Here is a 21,136-nt window from a genome sequence, read left to right as displayed (position 1 = left end):
TAAGAGCATCAACAATATGCACACATATAACAAAATATATTTACATGTAGTTTCCAACAATTACATACTAGCTTAAAGACATGCACAGAGCTCTGAAAGTATCACTTAAAAAACATAATGACTCCAGCACCACTTCGTGGCAGAGGCATAAAAAACACACCATATACTATATCAAAGTTGGATTAAATGTATCTTCTATTGATACACTTTAAATATTGATAAAGATTGCAACATTGCATGGGTGGTATTGTTTATCTATTCTGTTGTGAAGAAAATGAAATCATCTTTTTGTATCTTTTGTGCACTCATTTGCAAATCAGTCCATGTTAAATGCAAAGTATTAAAGCATAAATATGGGTTCAAAGCGTATAACAATGGCATTATAATGGACATGAACCAAAACTAAAAGGCAATGTGAAGCAGGGTGTAAGGCATTAATTAATCTTTGCGGGTGCTTAGTAACTTTTCATATTTCATTTGAAGCTGTTTTGTCACATAAAAACAACGCAAATAAGGAGCAAATATACTCACTAATCTACTGAGGAGTTAGCATAGCAGTGCATTTCTACTACTGTTTATAGAAGTAAATATCTTTACACCTCATTACTTTTTCAAAGTATTCTGCATGCAAAAATCTTGGTAATTAAAGGACAAGTTCACCCTCATATACATGTAGATTGAGTGAATGCAACAATATTAGTAGAACACATCAGTGAAAGTTTGGGGAAAATCCGACAATCCATTCAAAAGTTATGAATTTTTAAAGTATCTGCACAATCACTGCTTGAGGAGAAGACTACTACAGTGTACGATGTCACATGCGTACAACGATATAAGGAAAATAAAAAGAGAATTTCACAAAACTTGACTTTTTGAATAAAGTGCACATTTCTTCGACTTGTTACTGACGTATGTTCGGGGTAATACTATTCCCCCTGACTTCTGAAAGAGAGAAGTCAAGTGTTCTTTTTGCTATGTGAGAAAAGTGAGAATATCTTGAATTTTCTTTCTATTTTCTTTATATCGTTGTACTCATATGACATCACAAGCTGTTAGTAGTCTTCTCATCCAGCCGTGACTAAGCAGAAAATTCATAACTTTTGAACGGATGGTCCGATTTTCCTCAAACTGTCACCGATGTGTTCTACTAATATTGCTGCATTCACTCAATCCACATGTCTATGTAGGTGAATTTGTCCTTTAAAAGGGCACATTGTAACTAACATGCTTCTTTCACTGCCTTGGAAGTGTCATAATTTGCAAATATAGAGCAGTCTTTCCTCCACACACGTAGGTTCCAAATATGCACCTGGGCACTTAAGCTTTACCTTGTCATGTTTTGATATTCCCTAGCACTCACCTGATGTCATTCTGTTCCAATATCTGATTTTGATTTAACTTTCGCTATTCTTGTTATCTGATTGTTGTTTCTTACTCATCATTGCTAACTCACACATGATGTAAACTTGCACTGTCATAGACACATAAAGATAATGCTCTATGTGTAGTTCTTTTATCTCACAAAACAGCCAATATGGCATAGTTTTCATAAAAGCATAGATATAGATGAGTAATATGGATTGATTGGTGTTCCATTTCAAACCTCACACAGTTTCCTTCTTTCAGTAATATTGCTGCCATAAAATGAATATTTTTGAATAAATGATTTATGCAAATAATGTTTATGACTAATAATGCAAGGCAAAGAATACAATATTATGATATGCTATGAAAAGTGCAATGGACCTTCATCCATATTTTGACAGAGGAAAATATATTCTTTCTTTCTATTCATTAACACGAATTTCTCTATGTAATGTCTCCCATGTTGAACAATAGGACAAATGAAGGTAATACCTGTTTTTATTTTCAAGATTACAATGCCTTAAATAGCACTGATGTATGCTCAACAAAAAAATTAAAACAAATCAATGTATCTACCATGAAAATCAAAGAAAACCCAAACCCATAGAGAAATGTGGATTGAGTGAAAGCAGAAAAATTAGTAGAACAAATCAGCGAAAGTTTGAGGAAAATCAGCTAATTGATGCAAAAGTTATAAGTTTATAAAGTTTTAGTCTCAGGAACCACTGGATGAGGAAACTACTTGAGTTTATGACATCATGTGTGGACAACAATTATGAATAAAATATGAAGAAAATTCAACATGCTTTCACTTTTCTAGCATAATGAAAGAGCACTTGACCAACCGCTTTCAGAAAGCAGGGGAAATAATTACTACTCTTAACATATGTCAGTATCAAGTTGATGGAATATGTAATTTTCATGAAAAATGAATTTTTGAGGAATTCCCTTTACATTTTCTTTATATTGTTATTCACACATGACATCATGAAATCTAGTAGTCTCCTCATCCAGCGGTTCCAACACCAAAGCTTTAAATATCCATAACTTCTGCATCAATTGTCCTCAAATTTTCCTGAAACTTTCACTGATGTGTTCTACTAATGTTGCTGCTTTCACTCAATCCACATTTCTCTTTGTGTTTTGGTTTCCTTTAATGTCTGGAATTGATGTGAAGAAGATATCGCTTGAACCACCAGTCTTTTTACTCACACTGAAGTAAAGCACCTCCTTAAAGATCTGCGTTTTTTGCTAATAAAATGTGAGGCACTTCTCATGAGGCTATCCAAACTGGAGGAAGCGATTGTTAGGGTGGAGAAAAAAAAACAGAAACCAAACTAGAGATGTGAGTGCTGGAATATATCGGAAATTAATAAAATGGTATAATCATCAGGTGGATACATACCATAATATTGTCAGGTATAATATTTTATGATATGACACATTCATTCAAGCAGAAATCTGAGAAAAAAAAAATCATGGCTTTACAGTGATTCATGTAAACAAATTTTAGCCATTGAAAGTACAGGTGTACATTCATTGCTATGTATGGAAAGTTCCTGAAAGTGTGCAATAGAATTAAAAAAGCTAAGTAAAACTTCAAAAGCCAATCACTAAGAGCAGTAAAAGACCTCTGAATATAGAGTGCAAGATATCCTGTACAAATGAGACAAGAAATATCAGCTTGTGCCTGCTTGCTATGTCAGGCAGTTTCTTTTGATGACTATTGATAGTGTATTACCACAGAAGAATAAATCATCACATGTATGCAACTGGGGTATATATATATTTTTTCATAACATGGACACATACATTGAATTCTATTCTCCATTCATACGTATAACTTGTTTGATATATAATGCTATTTGGGTGACAAGAGCAAAGTTAACAGGTGTGAATACATGGATAGGTATACACCTTATAACTTTGATGAATGAGATATAATTACTAAATGACAAGTTAATGACAAAGTTAACATTTGTTAATCAATGAAAGTCTGCATTTGTAGGAGATTTGAGAATCATATATTCAGGCAAGTACATAGCCTCAGTTAAGTTACTGCATCTCATCACAAAAGAGCTGAAATACATGTGTTATACCAAACACACACATAATCCCATAAATCAAGATCACACCTTCAAAGTCAATATTTTACAAGTTTCCTGTTTAAAGAAGGTGCAGTGGCTTAGAGTCATAACTTCAGAGAAGACAAGAAGAAAATGAAGGAGCAATATATATGCGGTTCTTGTTCTGACACATAAACACACACACACATACACACATACACACACACACACACACACACACGAAGATACACAAAAAAGAAAGAAAGATAAAAACTATAAAAGCGCCACCAATTATTGTATCATTTGGTTTTCTTCAGAAATAGACTTTTTGATTCTTTTTTGAGGGCAGGCTGAGACAGTGAGATACACAAGTATTTAGATCACAGATGATAGACCATCGGACTCAGGAAATGACAAGCGGGGTTCTATTTCTCAGAAATATATTCCAGCAGCACGGTCTGGCACTACAAATGTACACTTTTCTATGAGCCACAGTTTTATGGATCGCTTTGAAATATAAAGTGCAAGAACCATACATTTTCAAATTCATTCACTGGATCACTTTCTATATCTTCCTCACAGCAATTTTATTGAATGCCTTATCAGCCCACCAGAATAACCTCTTTGGCAATGGTAATTGTTTTCAGGAAGATATGGCTGCAAATTGATACAGAGAATGATGATACAAAGATCAAGAGAATAAACCGGACAATACTTCTTCACCCATTGAGGATGAGTCCAACTATACTTGGGCAAGTGTCTTTGGGAATCATGTGCATGTTGTGTAGCAAAATCAGCCCGTCCTCATAGTTTTGGTCAGCGAATACAATGTATGTGCATTGAGGCTTATGCTCATTGGTAACAGCTGACTCCAGGTGAGATACTCTAATCTTGTGTGTACTTACATAGAGATCAATAAAAAGCTACACACAATTCGTTACGGGGATTCTCAAATGTACCAGAGCCGGGTCAGTCATTCCACTGTGGGGTATCCTCACGTACCGGGTCTTTAAATACAAGTACTCATACAATTCACACTGGTAAGCATTACCTTGAAACATTATAACTCGCATACAGAGAGGCTCCAGAAGTGGTATGACTCCTTGATATTGGCATCTTGGATAGTTTTTCCTCTCAACCATATGTACTGTATGCTAAAACCTGCTTATTCTAAAAATCAGAACATCGACGTTTCCTCCATGGGCAAATCCTTCCATGACAGTTCCACAATCTCGCTCAATGGTCTCAACAACCGAGCAGCCGCGATATGTTGTACAATAATTCCTAATCACCTCTGTAGAGCTCACTGATTACACATCAAATGCGAGAAGCAGTGAGTTTTACCATTGGGAGAGTCAGGGGCTTTACTGTTATGTAATCAGGGGAAGGCACTGTCACCCCAGGGGGGATCTTCTCCTTTACCCACTTCCTCTCTGACAGATAACCTAATTTTGGCAGGTCTGAAATCTCAGCAAGATAACAGCACCAAACTTTTACCACTGTCACGGTGAATGTTTTGTATTTGGCGAACAATATCAAACAGTGATGACCCACAAGAAGTTCAAAAACCTTGAAACTTGATTCTTCACAGATCGAACGCCCGCATAATTGTTCACTCTATCTCACTCTTAAAAATACTGAAAATTTGGCATACATATTTCATTGATAGTGTCAATTATAGGGCACCAAAGTGAAGATATCACAGTCTTTTCCTCCAGCATGGTTAGCGACCAACGTGTTCGCAGACATTGGGGATACATGAAGTTGTTTAGAACCGGTCTCCATGGCAATAAATGGCTGTGATGTCACACTTTAGTACTCTATACAAATTCATTCATGTCATTAACAGTGTGTCATAAAAAGCCAAAATTAGAGAAATGATTCAAAAGAGCAAACTGCATTCTGATGAATGTACAAACAAAAACAGAAAACTACTCAAATTGGCATTTTAATCTGATATCATATATTTCAATCACTACCTATGAATTTGAAGGACAATAAACACGTGAGCATTGAGTTAAGGCTATAAGTAGTGTAGCCCGTCTATATGTCAAAAATTCGACCTTGATTTTTCCGAGAAAATGGGAAAAAATGAGAGTAATAAATATAAAAATAGTATCGCTATGTATTTTGTTGAAAATCAGGTCACGTACTTTGGAGAGGTCAGAGAGCTTATAGTAATAATGTAGCCTTGAAAATAGGGAGGAGCGGGCAAATCAGACAGTGAGAAAAAGAAAATTATGAATGTATCGATAAATCTATAGTATTGATGCTGAGTTGATAAAAATTTGTTTTGACGGGATAAAGCCCGTAGAGCTGCTGGAGGAACGAGAGCAATGTGATGAAGAAATGTGCGGGTACGAAGTGTACACTGATGAGCGCCGGACATATCAGACAGTGACCGACGGTCAGAGCAGACAGCGAGTGAAACAGTATATCATGACTGGACGAAGTCTACTGTGAAATGCGAGGGTACGAAGTGTACTCTGATGACCGACGGTCAGAGCAGACAGCGAGTGAAACAGTATATCATGAATGGACGACGTCTACTGTGAAATGCGAGGGTACGAAGTGTACTCTGATGATCGATTTGCATATCAGACAGGGAGTGAAACAGAATATGACATGTAGTATGGAGGCTGTGTCGATGAACATTTGTTTTGACGGGATAAAGCCATAACTGTGAGAGGTACTAGGGTAATTAAGACATGTGAGGGTACGAAGTGTACTCTGATAAGGTCAGAAAACTTACAGTAAAAATATGACATTGAAGAGGACGTAGTTGTACAATAGGAGAGGAAGGAGATGTTTGATAGAAGAGGGATAATTATGCAAGAGTGAGCGAAAAATACTCTGATGAGGTCAGAAAACCGATAGTAAAAATATGTCCTCGAAGAGGAAGGAGTTGTCCGATAGAAGAGGGCTAATATGCAAGAGTGAGCGAAAAGTGCACTGCTGAGGTCAGAAAACTTATGGTAAAAATATAACCTCGAAGCTGTTAAAAATAGAGGAAAACAATGCAAAATAAGCCGATTGTGATGAGCTCTGATACATTTATAAAGAGTGAACATGAACAACATCGATCATTCTACAGGTAAAATCAGTATTGCGATCTTTGTCTTGAACGTGTAGCAGTTTGAGTTAACTGAGAAAATGGCCTCTTACAGTTATTCTGATGCCAGTGCCTATGTGAATGATGAGGGGGATGTTGTTGGTGTTTCCAAGGGACGAAATGAGGACGGTGACAGTTCGGCATCAATGGTGAGTACATTATCGTTTTTTTTTTTTTCGATGGATATGTCTAACACAGATGATTTTAGAAAAGTTGATTGTCACAAAATTAAAATACAAATTAAGTATAGTTTATTACGTCTATCACTTAATTACAGTGCCGTAGGGACATACTGCATTATTATGAGTCTACGTTTCAAACGATCCTACGTTTTAGTTATTTCTATTCCTTTCATTGTTATTTTTTGTAGAATTCCTCCACGAGTGGATATGCTGGAAAGTCAGCGACGTCACCATTTACTTTCGAGGAAGGAGCCATTCCCTTTCACTTGGGTTCAAAACGCTTTGTTGTAGTGAAAATATATCAAGGCACTGTCTACGTGAACATTCGCGATTATTATCAAAATCATCTTGGCAAGATGTGCACAGCTTTGAGGGGTATAAACCTTACGGTGGAGCAGTGGGAAAAGATGCGTGATGCGATGTTTCCAATTTCGCGTGCGATTAACCAGTTGCAAAAAGAGGCCAAAAAGCAACAACTACAACAACAGCAGAAAAGGAAGAGGGAGAACAGCAACTCCCATTCATATTCTCGCAGCACTTCTTGGCAAGGTCCCGATTATTATCATTAATGGTCTAACAGAACTCGCGCTTCTATTTTTTACCCACCCCCTATAGAATGAATATCCACTATCACTACTTCTACTGCTAATAATAATAATAATAATAATAATAATTTTTTCGATAGGTCAAAGCTGAACTTACCCACCACAAGGAAATGAGAAGCATAAAACCATTGCCCGCTGCCAAACACGTGTCGGTAGATGAGATTCGGGAGATGGTGACATCGAAGAGGGCCAGTGAGACGAGCGGAAAGGACGAGAAGGAGATGGGAGCAGATCAGGACGGCGAGAAAAGGAGGGAGAGATCAAACCTGATTGATATTCCCAATGATATCCACTGCATCACCCGTACGACCTATGCCGGACCGTTCATCACAGCCACCAAAGTGATCATGAAAAAGATCAACGAACTTGTACTGGAGAAATGCTACGGTTGTCAAACGAATCATCCTAGTCAGAAACACCACGAGTGTCTGTGGTTAGACTGGGAAGCGAAGATAGACACATACATGGATTCAGCAATATCGCAACTGACGGAGTCGGAGTTCATAGAGAACTTGGACGCCGTGTACAACATGGACAATTTGTGGGAGGATGAACGTTTGATAGTCCTGTGCGAGGCTGTGGAGTTTTATCACTTTTACTTGCGTACACCAGAGGTGGTGGAAGAACTATCGCAATACATAAAGTTACACTGCTAGTCACTTTTGGCACGAGTGTATGATAATGTTACATTATCGCGATGCACTATGCATTGAATAACAACAATAATTCAATTGCCTATCTGATCTGTCAATAAGGCATTAAAATTGAAGCCGAGCAATCCAATTGGGATCGAATATGAAGTAGAACTACAGTCTCGATGTGTCATACTGTTAGTATTTTCTCGTCACATTAAAGGTTGAAAGAAAGAGAGAGAGGAGGGGAGGTAGAGAATGAGATTTTGTCTTTTGTTAAAAATTGCACTGATATATACAATATACATTGAATATATATATATATATATATATATATATATATGTTTGCATGTACGAGTGTTCGGTGTGATACGTTCAACTAATTAACCAAACGGGATCTTGTGTGAGACCCTATTACACACACACACACACACTCAAATAATGATTGAGAGAGAGAGAGAGAGAGAGAGAGATAGGAGGGGAGGAACAGAGATTTAACTAATATATATATATATATATATATATATATATATTGCTTGCATGTACGAGTGTACAGTGTGATACATTTAACTAATTATCCAAAAGGGATCTTGTGGACATGCCATCCTATTACACACACACACACACACACACACACACACACATACACACACACACATACACGCAACCCTGAAAAATTATAAAGTACGATAGCCCAGGGACATCGTCCTTTGCTCCTTCGAAAATACAAAGTTCAAACGTCTCAGAGTGCACAAACAAGTTTTAAAAATAAGGGTACTTCAGTAAGGTGACCGGTGGATATCTCTTTGTCTTTCTTGAAAAACACAGCCCTCAAAAAAAAAATTATAAAGTACGATAGCCCATGGACATCGTCCTTTGCTTCTTCGAAATACGAAATTCAATCGTTTCAGAGTGAACAAACAAGTTTTAAAAATAAGGGTACTTCAGTAAGGTGACCGGCGGATGTCTTTATGTTTTTCTTGAAAAACACATCCCTCAAAACAAAAACAAAAAACAAAAACAAAAACAAACAAACAAATTGTAAAGTACATTAGCCCATGGATAGCGTCCTTTGTTTCTTCGTCGAAATACAGAGTTCATACGTCTCAGATTGAACAAACAAGTTTTAAAAATAAGTGTACTATAGTAAGATGATCGGTGGACGTTCCTTTTCCTTTTTTAAAACACAGCCCTAAAAAAAAAGTTTACGCAATATGATGTAAGAAGCTAGTACCATAATCACTGTACATAAAGCCCCTTGCTCTGACCAGTATAAATATAACTTGCGAGAACTGGAATACAACCGTTCGAAAAAAAAAATGGACAGTCAAAGCAGTGACGGAGCTGTTGCTGGCTGAAGCCAGACCATATCCCCGCGGGGACTATAGCTTTTTCCTTACCCCCGGGAGTCCAAATACCAATGTTCCAAGGACTGCCCCGCAATGGGGATGGTGACATCATCATCCCCTTAGAGCTGCTAATGGCAGTTCAAACGCCAGATGAAGAAGATTACATTTGGTAACTCTTCTTCTTCATCACACACCACGTGAGTATACCCTTACCTGTGTTTTTTTTTTCCTAGAACCGTGTACTATTTTTGTACCTTGCATGTTCACTCGAATATAAATTGACAGTCCGTGTTCTGACGTATCATCATTATCATTCTAGCAGCATGGATTCCAATACATTTAACGAGAGACTGACAATATGCAATTCGCTTGACGATTTGAATGCATTGTTAATGGAATATGAACAGTACCAGGGTAAGTGTCATACGTTCATTCATCCCTACAAGAAATGTATGGTTTCTTGCGTGTTTGTGTCTGTGTCTTTGTGTTTTGCCAGTCATTCTCTATTTTCTTTTTTATCTTTGTTTTTTCCTTCTTTTTTACCTTCACATATAGACCAACGTCTGCCACCAACACCACCACCACCATCACCATCACAACTCACATCACCCCTAGCGACCGAAGCCGGCCCCCGGACCAGCCAAACACATTTTCCACCGCTTTCCACCGAACCACCACTACCTGACATCTTTGCTGCTCCTGCCCAGCAAGGCGGCACCAACACCACCGCGGAGGAGGAGGAAAAGGAGGAGGAGGAGCAGGAGGAGCAGCAGGAGGAGAAGGAGGAGGAGGAGGAGGAAGCAGATACACCCAGCACTTCTCACGAGTCGCCATCTCCCTCATACTTTCTTCGACGAGTGAGTCAAAGAACCAATAAGAAATTTAAAGCCAATGTTGTTGATTACACCGTCTCTTTTCCTACTCATAACGAACTGACGCCACTGATAGATGCCTTGCCGCGTGCCAGTAGTTTGTTTCAACGTATAGTAGATGATATGATAAGAGATGCTCGTGATCACGACATGATTCGACTCGTTTTTAATACTCCCAAGTTAGACAAGCCCGTAAGTCTTCCTTTTGTGAGAAAAGATCAGCTAAGTCACGATGTGTTCATGCAAAAGTTAGAGGCAACCTTACAGTCCCACGAAGAAATAACCTTGGACGAAACGGTAGCTTTCAACGTGATACATATGGAAATGCCAGTAGGTGGTAAGAGGAATAGGAGAAAATGTTCGGATTACGATGAATTACTGAAAACCATGCGATGTGTGTTGCGCATTAATAATAATACTGACAATGACAGAATGTGTTGTGCAAGAGCGATCGTGACCATGATAGCCAAAATTGAAAATCACCCCCAAAAGCGATCTATTCAACTCGGTACTAGATTACAGAGACAAATGGCTAGACAGTTGCACGAAGCTGCTGGTATACCCATCGAGCAGTTGTGTGGTATTCCGGAAATTAAACGTTTCGAACAAACTCCCATGATGACCAATTACAGAGTAGTGGTTGTTTCCAGAAGAGCCTGTAACTACATCACCTATATTGGTCCCGAAGATAGAGATCATACGATTTATCTTCTGCAGACAGACGATCACTATGATTTAATCACCTCCATGAAAGCCTTTTTGAACAAAAGCTACTATTGCGAGAAGTGTATGAAAGGCTACGATCACAGGCGCGAACACTCTTGCCAACGCATTTGCAAATTGTGTTACGGTTCGACTTGTCCCGCAGTCAGCCGAGCGGACGAATATGTAGAATGTCACAAATGTCATCGTAGATTTAAGAACGCTACTTGTTTGAAAAATCATGTCGAAAATAAAGTGTGCGAGACCATGTACAGGTGCGTGACGTGTGACAGAAATGTCAGCGTGGAACTCTTAAAAAAACACAAGCGCGAGCATGACTGTAGCAAGAAATTTTGCAAACACTGTCAGGGCTTTTTTCCGTTCAATCATCAGTGTTATGTCTCACCCGAACCCCTCGAGAAAAATAAACAAAAAAGTTATATATTTTTTGATTTCGAGTGCACTCAAGAGAGTGGGATACACGTGCCCAATTACTGCGTGGCCCAAATTACCTGTTTTGAATGTCGTGACCAAGCTATCGACACTCCTTGTACGCATTGTGGAGAAAAGAGACAATTCATTTTCAAAGGACCCACGACTGGCGATGATTTTTGTAAATGGTTGATAGACGAGCATTCCAACGTCATAGCAGTGGCCCACAATATGAAAGGGTATGATGGGATGTTTGTTCTTGATTATCTCTATCGCAATTGCATCATTCCCAAGATGATTTTGAACGGTGCAAAGATCATGAGCATTGATATCTCCTTGAATGACATCAAGATCATCGACTCCCTCAATTTCTTACCAATGCCTCTGGCGAACATGCCCAAAACTTTCGGTATTGAAGAACTGCAAAAGGGATACTTTCCTCACTTTTTTAACACGACCAAAAACCAGGCGTACACGGGTCCCCTACCCGATGTCAAATATTATGGTCCCGATAGTATGTCTTGCGCCAAAAGGCAAGAATTTTTGAAATGGTACGAGAGCGAGAAATCCAAGAACAAGGAATTTATCATGGCAGAACAATTACACGCATATTGCGTCAGCGATGTCGACATCCTGCGCAAATGTTGTATGCGCTTTCAGGACCTATTTTTTCAAGCTACCAACGGCGTCATCCCCTTTGAGAAAAGCATCACCATTTCCTCGGCCTGCCACTATGTGTACAGGAGAAATTTTCTCAACGAGAATACCATTGCTGTTCTTCCCCCTAAAGGCTACAATCTCCGTTACAAGCACTCTAAAGTCTCAATAGAATGGCTAACTTACATGAGTGAGAAAGAGAATGCGTACATACGTCATGCGAGGAATGAAGGGGAGGTAACGGTGGGTAGATACAGGGTAGATGGTTTTTGCGAAAGCAACAAAACTATCTATGAATTCTACGGGTGTAAATATCATGGATGTCCCAAGTGTTACCAATTTGATACGCCTAGTCCAGATTATGAAGATAGGATTATGGGTGAATTATTTCTAGACACTCTGGCTAGAGAAGCGTACATTGTACAAATTATGAAGGAGTATCAAGTGGTCACTATGTGGGAATGCGATTGGCAGAGAATGAAAGACGAAAATCAGGTACCGCCCCACATCAAAACACTGCCCGGTATCGATGACTATGTACCACTTGACCCAAGAGAGGCTTTCACGGGAGGTAGAACCAATGCTACTTGTCTTTTGTACGATTGCAACGAACACGAAAAAATCAAGTATGTGGACTTCACCTCTCTATATCCATGGGTGAATAAGTATGGTGTATACCCCTTAGGACATCCCGAGGTAATTACGAGCAATTTCAAACCTGTTTCCAACTATTTTGGTCTTATCCGATGTAAAATACTACCTCCAACTGACCTCTTTCATCCTGTTCTACCTAGTAAGATCAATGGTAAATTAATGTTTCCATTGTGTAGAACGTGCGCTGGAGATTACAATCAGCAAACCTGCCAACATTCTGACGAAGAGAGGATGTTACACGGTACTTGGGTTTCTATCGAACTGAATGAAGCCATAAGAAAAGGTTATGAAGTTAGCTCGATCGAATCTGTCTGGCATTTCCCCCGTAGAACGCAATATCAGAAATGCGCGGAAGAGGAGGAGGAGGAGGAGGTAGAAGAAGAAAGAGAGGTCTGGGTTGGGAAGCCACGCGACGAATCAAAAACTGGTTTATTCCGGTATTACGTAGATCAATTTTTGAAAATTAAACAGGAGTCCTCGGGGTGGCCAGATTGGTGTAAGTCAGAAGCCGATCGAGATAAATATATCGCGGATTATCTTCGTCACGAAGGTATAGCGTTAGATAAAGAAAACATCAAGAGAAATGAAGGCATGCGCGCGCTGGCGAAATTACAATTATGTTCATTTTGGGGTAGGTGGGGTATGAGAAATAACTTGACCCAAAATAGAGATAACTCAGGATCCTGCAGTATTATACGAGTTTCTCACAGCGGATGACAAGCAAATATTAGATTTAAACTTCGTTTCTGACGAATTGGTAGAAATAAGATGGCAAGTGGCGGAGGAATTTGAGGAACTATCTAAACAATCTAACGTGGTCATAGCTGCCTTCACTACCGCTCAGGCCAGGCTTAAGTTGTTTCATATCTTAGATCGTCTAGGAGATAGGGTGCTCTATTATGACACGGATAGCATCATTTATGTCGAAAGAGGACATATTCCCGACGAATGGTCGCCTCCCTTGGGAGATTACCTCGGTGATCTTACTGATGAATTGGATGGTCGTTATATTGTGACTTTTGTGGCAGGGGGGCCAAAATCTTACGCTTATCAATTGAACGATGGTAGTACTGTGTGCAAAATCAGAGGGATCACTCTAAATTACAAAAATTCCCAAGTCCTGAAATTACAATGTCTTGAATCGCATGGTGAAAAAATTGAATACCAAAGAAACTTACAAAGTAACGGTCACCGATAATCATCACATCACGAGAGATATCAAAAGACAGCGCATTTTGTCTAAACCACTCAGCAAAGACTACCGCATTGTTTACGACAAGAGAGTCATTCAAGATAACCTGTTTACCGTGCCATACGGATGGGTTCCCCACGAATAATAATATAAATCATACCTCTTAACAACAAGAAAGACCATTTCGGCGTATGCCTCTCAAGAATGATGAACGTGTCTGATTCTCGCGCACGGGTGAACGAGGGGGAGGAGGAGGTAATAGGGGAAGTGGAGTATCCGGTAGAACTCACGGAACGTGACATTTTGACAGTTAAGCGAAATATGCCTTGGAAATCAGTTTTTTCTATCTGCTTTCCTAACCCTTCTTTTTGTAGTCACCTTTAGTTTAACTTATCATTCGGAAGAAAAAATCTTAAAACTCCTCCAAAATGGTGTAATTCCAGATACTGACCTCTTTAAGCCTTTACGTTCATTCTTTTTTCAACGCATCCAACATCCTGGTTTTAGCTATTAAGACGCAACACTAAATAATGTCCATCTCATCAGAGTATATAATAGACTGCGATGACACTAAACCGCGTTAGTTCAGACGCGATTTCTCGAAAGAAGAGGGGAAAAAACACTGTCATCGTCATGTCGTTAAAATTCATTCATCCATTTACCTGCATAGTGGCAGGACCACGGGGAGTGGTAAGACAGTATTTGTCCGGAAAATTCTAAACTCTCACCGCGAGATGATCGATCCGCCTCCAGAAAAGATAATATGGTGTTACGGGTTTAATCAAAAAGCTTACGAAGAGACTGATGCGAGAAATGCCTTTTGTACAGTTAATAGAAGGCATACCGGGCAATCTGGACGAGCTGATAGATCCTACATTTTGTAATCTTATTATCATAGATGATTTAATGTCGGAATGCGGTAATGACGCGCGAATCACCAATTTGTTCACTCGCGGTTCTCATCATCGCAACCTCTCCGTCATATTCATAGTACAAAATCTTTTTCACCAGGCCAAAGAACTCAGAACCATCAGTTTAAACAGTCATTATCTGATTGTGTTTAAGAACCCCAGAGACTAAATTGCAAATTGCTCATCTAGGTAAACAACTATACCCGGGGCGTGGCAAATACTTGCAAGAAGCGTACCAAGATGCCACTCGTTATCCTTATGGATATTTGTTGATTGATCTAAAGCCCGAAACGCAGGAAGAGTATAGAATTACGTAGTAAAGATATTTCCTCCCGATTTGACCGTTGTGTACGTTTGTAAAACGTATAGATCAGAGAATTACTCTCTTTTGTGCATCACGATAATACGTGGTGGTTGATTGTGACTGGCAGGTAGCCATAAAACTAGGCGTTTGTAGCATTTTTGCGTCACTCTTTCAATATGTCTCGTAGATTAAAGAACCACTTGCCGGAGCTGCAAGTCTTGAATAAATGTAATTCTAACAACAGAGAAAGGCTCTTTTAGAATACGCCAACAAAGATCTCATTTTATGTCTATCCGAATGTTGCGCAAACTGCTTAAAAGGTAACGTTCAATTAACTAAGAGTCAGAAGAAGGCATTATCGCGGCACAAGAAAGAGCTGCGCTTCGTAGGTAACAAACGCAATGATTATAAAGCTCGAAAATCAATGTTAGTCCAGAGAGGAGGTTTTCTCATCATCTCTGCTGGGACCTATTTTGTCAATGTTATTAAAATGATGTATTTTCTAATCAAAGTGATACTAATAGATTAAGTTTAAGGTGTCGAACGAGTGTATGATTGTCAGAATCGATTCTCTTTGTTAAACTTGTTGGTACTTGTCATGGCTAATAGTAGTAGTAGTATGCAAAACACCAAGAAAATGATATTGGTGCCTCACGATTTTGCTAGTTCTTTGCAAAAAGTATCTCCACAGCGTGAAACACCTACGGGTAAAGCTCTGTCTATATTGGACGAGTCTATTCGTGATGTGCTAGAAAATCACACCTTATCGGATAGAGAAAAATTGCAAGATACAATGACATCTTGTATAGATACTTGCAATTGCAAAAGCAAAACAGTCGGAAGAAGCCGATCGAAGTGCTCTTAGGAGAGCGACACGCAGATACCCATGATCCGACATCTACAAAAGCACAGTCCGACGAATTGTCTGACCATCAATACGCTACCTTGAAGGAGGATGTGTTAAAGATTTTACCCCCCTCGGTAAAACATCGAGGGAGTTTGTTATTAGATCATTTACTGCAAAAGAAAGACAGCACCGACTGGCTGAATAAAAATAGAGAGTTGATCGTTGGTGATTCCATTGTACCAGGCTCAAATGTAGTAGATCTAATATACGATGTCATGAGGGTACGCAATACGCACGAACCAGCGGGTTGGAAAGAATTTCTTAAAATTCTGATCAATAGCAATACGCACCGAATCACTTATTGTCAATACGGCACGACGCAACGCAATGCAAGAACATGAAAATTAAAGGGTTCATACCTACGTCTGTAGACAAGAGGGTTACTAAGAAAGGGTCTAAGAGCGCAAGCTCAATGATGATGATGACTACACGTGCAAAGAAAAAAAGAAGAGAACTCTACCTTTCAAGTGGGAAAGTCTCTGAATTATTGTGACCTAATTGCATTGAGATTTGAGAGAAATGTTGTTTATGATAATGAATAGTATAGTATTTTCTTGACGATAAATGTCTAAGTTAATGTTACTGAATACGTTGATACATCAAGACAATTGTTGAATGTGTATTGTGTTATATCATTTTTATATTATCTTTCTCGTCTTAACCCTACCGCGTCTCGGTAGAATAAGAGGAAACGAATGCCCATGATAGGTCCTTCGCCGTGTATTGTTTGGTGTAATGTTTGTTATAGGATAGATTACAATTGATGCCTTACATGCATCGAAACGATTTAACGAGAGTACAACGGTACCTATTGACTTTTATGACACTTGTGTACGATCGTCAAGTTTTATGTGAAGACGACTGATTTTTTTTTCAGCCTACCCGATGGTATTGTGAAATGACGTTTGGTAATGATTATCATAATCATATTTTATGCATTCACTGAATGTTACAATACATAACGAACCTCTACGTAAGACGTGTACACGTGAATTCAAGCAAGATGAAGACAAATGAATATGAATTGTAAACGCTTTATTTATTTATTTATTGAGACCACAATCGTGTATTATAGTCAAACATGTACAGACAATAAATCTACCATGTACAGCGTATAAAACTTTGCAACTGTATCACTCTTGTCCGAGTCTATGCTACACATTCTATAATCTTATAGACTAAGCTGCAATAATTCCCACAACCGAGGTTTTGCATGTTTGCGTGTGTGTGTGTGTGTGTTAGTGTGTGTTGATTAATACTGTAAGACTAATACATTATAAACGTGTAGCTTATGTGAAGTTGTGTATGTGTGCGTGTATGTGTGTGTGTGTGTGTGTGTGTGCTGATGTGGTTAGGTTAATACATTATAGCGTGCAAAAATTTACATTTACTATATATATATATATATATATATATATATATATTATTGTTAACATGCAACACCATAAACTCTATAAGATAAAAAATAACTATACAAATAGTCTTCAGGTTATAACATTCACGCCGTAATTCTTAATAATATCAACTATCACAGAGACAGAGCTATACATCATACATTTTGAGCATACAATATCTACGCCTGACTTTATGGCACCTATGTACATAAAAATCTTAGCAATATAATCAGAAGATACAAAGCGTAATATACCTACGTGTGTGTGTGTGTGTGTGTGTGTGTGTGTATTTGAGATTTTATTTTCTTGACAAGACAGTACGATTTATATTCTACGAATATACTTCTTACTGATACCATCATATCAGACAATGACATTATTCTACACGCGTGTGACATTGCTAACAGAATGCAAGTTACTATATCGCGGTCAGTTAAATAGGATCAAGTCACGTCACGACATAATCATTACAGTGTACAAGACGACACAGGGAGAGAGAGAGAGAGAGAGAGAGGGAGAGAGAGAGAGAGAGAGAGAAAGAGCTATATCTTATACGTACAAACTACGAACATATATGAACAGCTTCGCGGTACTTATGAGGGTACCAAAGACAACACGCTTCGTTAGGTTATTATGTAACAGTACAGTCAGACATCTAATTACTACGGCATGCTTTGACGTACCACGTTAGAACCAGCATATCTTTCATAGCATAGCATCTATTTCAACATCCACGACTTTGCTATTTGATTGTACAGAAAATTCGCATCTACTAGTGGTGGCGGAGAGTGTAAATAATTGTTGATGTAATGGTACACTCTCTGATCATTCTGCCCCCGTGTGCGAGAATTAAATTCAGACAAAATGCTACTCATCGAATCACCTCTGGCTCTACGTATAAGATAATAAAGACAGTACTGCCCGCACACTGTAGACCAGCTGGATTGTAGCGATTTTCTATTGTACGTCCACACATCGGCATTGGCATTCAAAAACTTGGTAAAGTAGGGCGAACATAAAGTAGGGTGTCTACCATATGAATCAAAAAATTCACCACGCCCTCTACTGTCGATGTAAATAGCAATCCAATGAGAACCTATTTCTCTGTGACCATCTACATTCGCAATCAATGACACGGTTTTTTTCTCAGTCTCTCTTCTTCTTTTTCTTCCATTCCTTCTTCTTCTCGTGGCTAAAACTGGTAATTTATCGGCGGGAAATACACCAACAAAAGTCCCGTTTAGTTTGGGTTCTTTCTGAACAACTCCCAAGAGTTCACGCGTGTTCATCTCGACAGATATCTAATTACCATAGTCGAGAGTGACATTACGATTACGATCAACTTCTAAGATAGATTCAAATTCGGAATAAACGACGACATTCACAGTTTCGGACAGGGGAGAAGCAAAAGTCAATTCCAGTCGAACTGATCCGGAAGTCTTGGGTTGAAAGTAATCGTCGGTCGACAGATCTGGGGTCAAATCAAAGGCGTAGAGGGCGTATCCCTTTCCGTAGTCGTCTCTAGTGATATGATTTCCCTTGTCGTGAAACATACTATTGGTACCAGAAAACAGAGTCTGATAGGCCAAGATGTAATTGGGGGAAGATCCAGTAAACTGAGGACGGAGCGGTTTCCACGGAACTTGTTCTGAATTAGCATACAACGCTATGTAATTCAGGTCATAATGATGAAAATTGAAGGGATTTCTGGCGTAAGATCCATTGTAAGCCGTGTTACTGACACAACCAATCACCATTCGCTTGGGAATCTGTCCTATAACCAGGCTCTCTCGGGTAAAAGACAACTGTCCTTTGGGAATTGAAAAAGAGGTTGTCACGACTCGTCTGATAGGATACTTGGCCGTTTCCGTTTCCAATGTTTTAGCGTGCAGTAGCGATGTGGTCGGGCTCAATTTCACGCGTCTCACCAAGAGACTGGCTTCGGTGATTTTGACTTTGTAGCTTGCTTCAGGGGTAGACGACATGAGACTAAATGCGTTCTTGCTGCGATGAAGTTTGAATTTAATGTCCACCCCTCCCATAATCAACCGATCTTGGAACGATGCATCCACGTGTAGCCTTCCTACCATGTCTACCGTTTTAGACAATTTGGTAAACTCGTGGCGTTTATTCAGCCCTTCGTTGGTATTACTCGAGGCCAGAGGGTCATTGATTTCCATATATCCCGCCGTGTCTTTGTAAAACAAGGACGAAGTTAGCTGCGACAATTTTGCATCACGACCGTAGGTGAGAAGATTTTCGAACATAGCTCTATAAGGATAGGTGTTCGTGGAAGGGGTGATGAGTGTATCGTTGAACATCACATCTACCTCGCTGAAGAGCGAATGTAGAAAAAGATTGACTGGTGCTACAGAAGATTCATCGGTGAGGGCGGTACCATCCGCATTAACAACTTTCGCCTTGAGATGTAGCAGCGTTTGAGAAAGATCGGTATACTCTTCCGGCGAACTTTGCAGATGAAATTGTATGGGCGTGGCATCGGCTATGCTCGTCACGGGGAAGAACTCGACCCATTTTCCTTGCTCTATGGTCGTCTGAGTCGGGGGGATGCTGAACAGGTCAATTTCCGATTTAGAACAGTCGCACGATAACTTGTGTAGCTTTTCCATTATGCCCTCAACTTTAGCTTTCACTCTCTGTCTTCGGTTAAAAATAGTAATAGAGTGATCAGGACCGATCAAAAATATCGTTGCTTCTTTTCACCGGTCGAGAGCCAGTGTAAATGAATGCCTTCTTCTTACGTCTGGTCTTTTTATTCACTTTCTTGTCATTCTTCTTCTTCGTCTTTCTTTTCACAGGAGGTGCGTCCATACTCTCGACCAATCGACGTTTAATTTTTTTCGCTTGTGCGGCCGAAGCAGTTTTCAAACTTTTTCCCGCCATGACATCTTGAGCTACATTAACACCTGTTTGCAACGCTCTTTTCCCCAAGTACTTTGTACCAGCTTTCAGGAGTGGTACGGCCGATTTCCAGATACCTTTAAGCATACTTCCCAGCCCATATCCCCGTTGCACTCTCGCCCCTCGAAAATAGGGCAGAGATCCACTCCCATACTGGGGATGAGACCACACTTGTTCTCGATGGCGCGGCATTACACCGTTAATGTAGATAACGACAAGCTCTAAAATGGAGTTTAATTACCAACTTTCCGGACTGAAATGGCACTTTTTCCCCAAAGTCACTTCTTATATCAACTTGTATAGTGTCTATGTATTTTGATTTTACGGGCAGATAGTGAGGGGTTTGATAAGTAAACGTAACGATCTCACCGGCCCTTCTGTGGGGAACGGGAACAATTCTCAGGAGAGGGGCACTGATGTCACCCACGGGCTGATTGCAAATCACGTCCGTATACAGATAAAGTGTATTGATCCCTCCATTCACGTTCGGAGAAAAAGGCGCCTGTGCGTGACCGCGAATGATGCCGCGGGGAAATCCCAACAGGTAACCTAATCCCTCGCTTAACTGTATGGCGCTGACTTGATCGAAATCAAAAATAACTTTGCCCGAGCTCGAATCGCGTTGTACAGTGAAGTTGTTACGAAATCGTTCAGGTAGAGCAGCTGTCAGTGCCTCGCATATACTACCTATATCTTTGTAATGTCCTTCAGGTATAACGCAATGACTGACCACCTCTTCGGACAGTAGAAATTGAAATGTGTTGTTCGTAATATTCACGTTATACCAAGAATAGGGATAAATTATTTCCACCAATGCCACCTCCCACTGCGCGTGAAATATGAGCGGCGCGGCCAATTTAGTCTTAAAACTGGTGACT

At 39.5% G+C, this 21,136-nt stretch overlaps 1 protein-coding gene across 1 annotated transcript in view; it reads right to left on the bottom strand.

Moving 5' to 3' along the window:
- Positions 1-21,136, bottom strand: part of LOC139741483 (uncharacterized) — a 149,279-nt gene that overhangs the window by 29,880 nt on the left and 98,263 nt on the right. The window contains exon 5 of the mRNA XM_071652068.1: positions 2,578-2,655. Coding sequence (XP_071508169.1) covers positions 2,578-2,655 — 78 coding nt within the window. The remainder of the gene's footprint in view (positions 1-2,577; positions 2,656-21,136) is intronic.

The sequence above is a fragment of the Diadema antillarum genome, unplaced genomic scaffold, assembly GCF_040938485.1.
Source record: "Diadema antillarum isolate AM-2024a unplaced genomic scaffold, OU_Dant_1.0 seq00000931_RagTag, whole genome shotgun sequence".
Classification (NCBI taxonomy): Eukaryota; Metazoa; Echinodermata; class Echinoidea; order Diadematoida; family Diadematidae; genus Diadema; species Diadema antillarum.
This window is presented reverse-complemented; position numbering and strand designations above follow the sequence as displayed.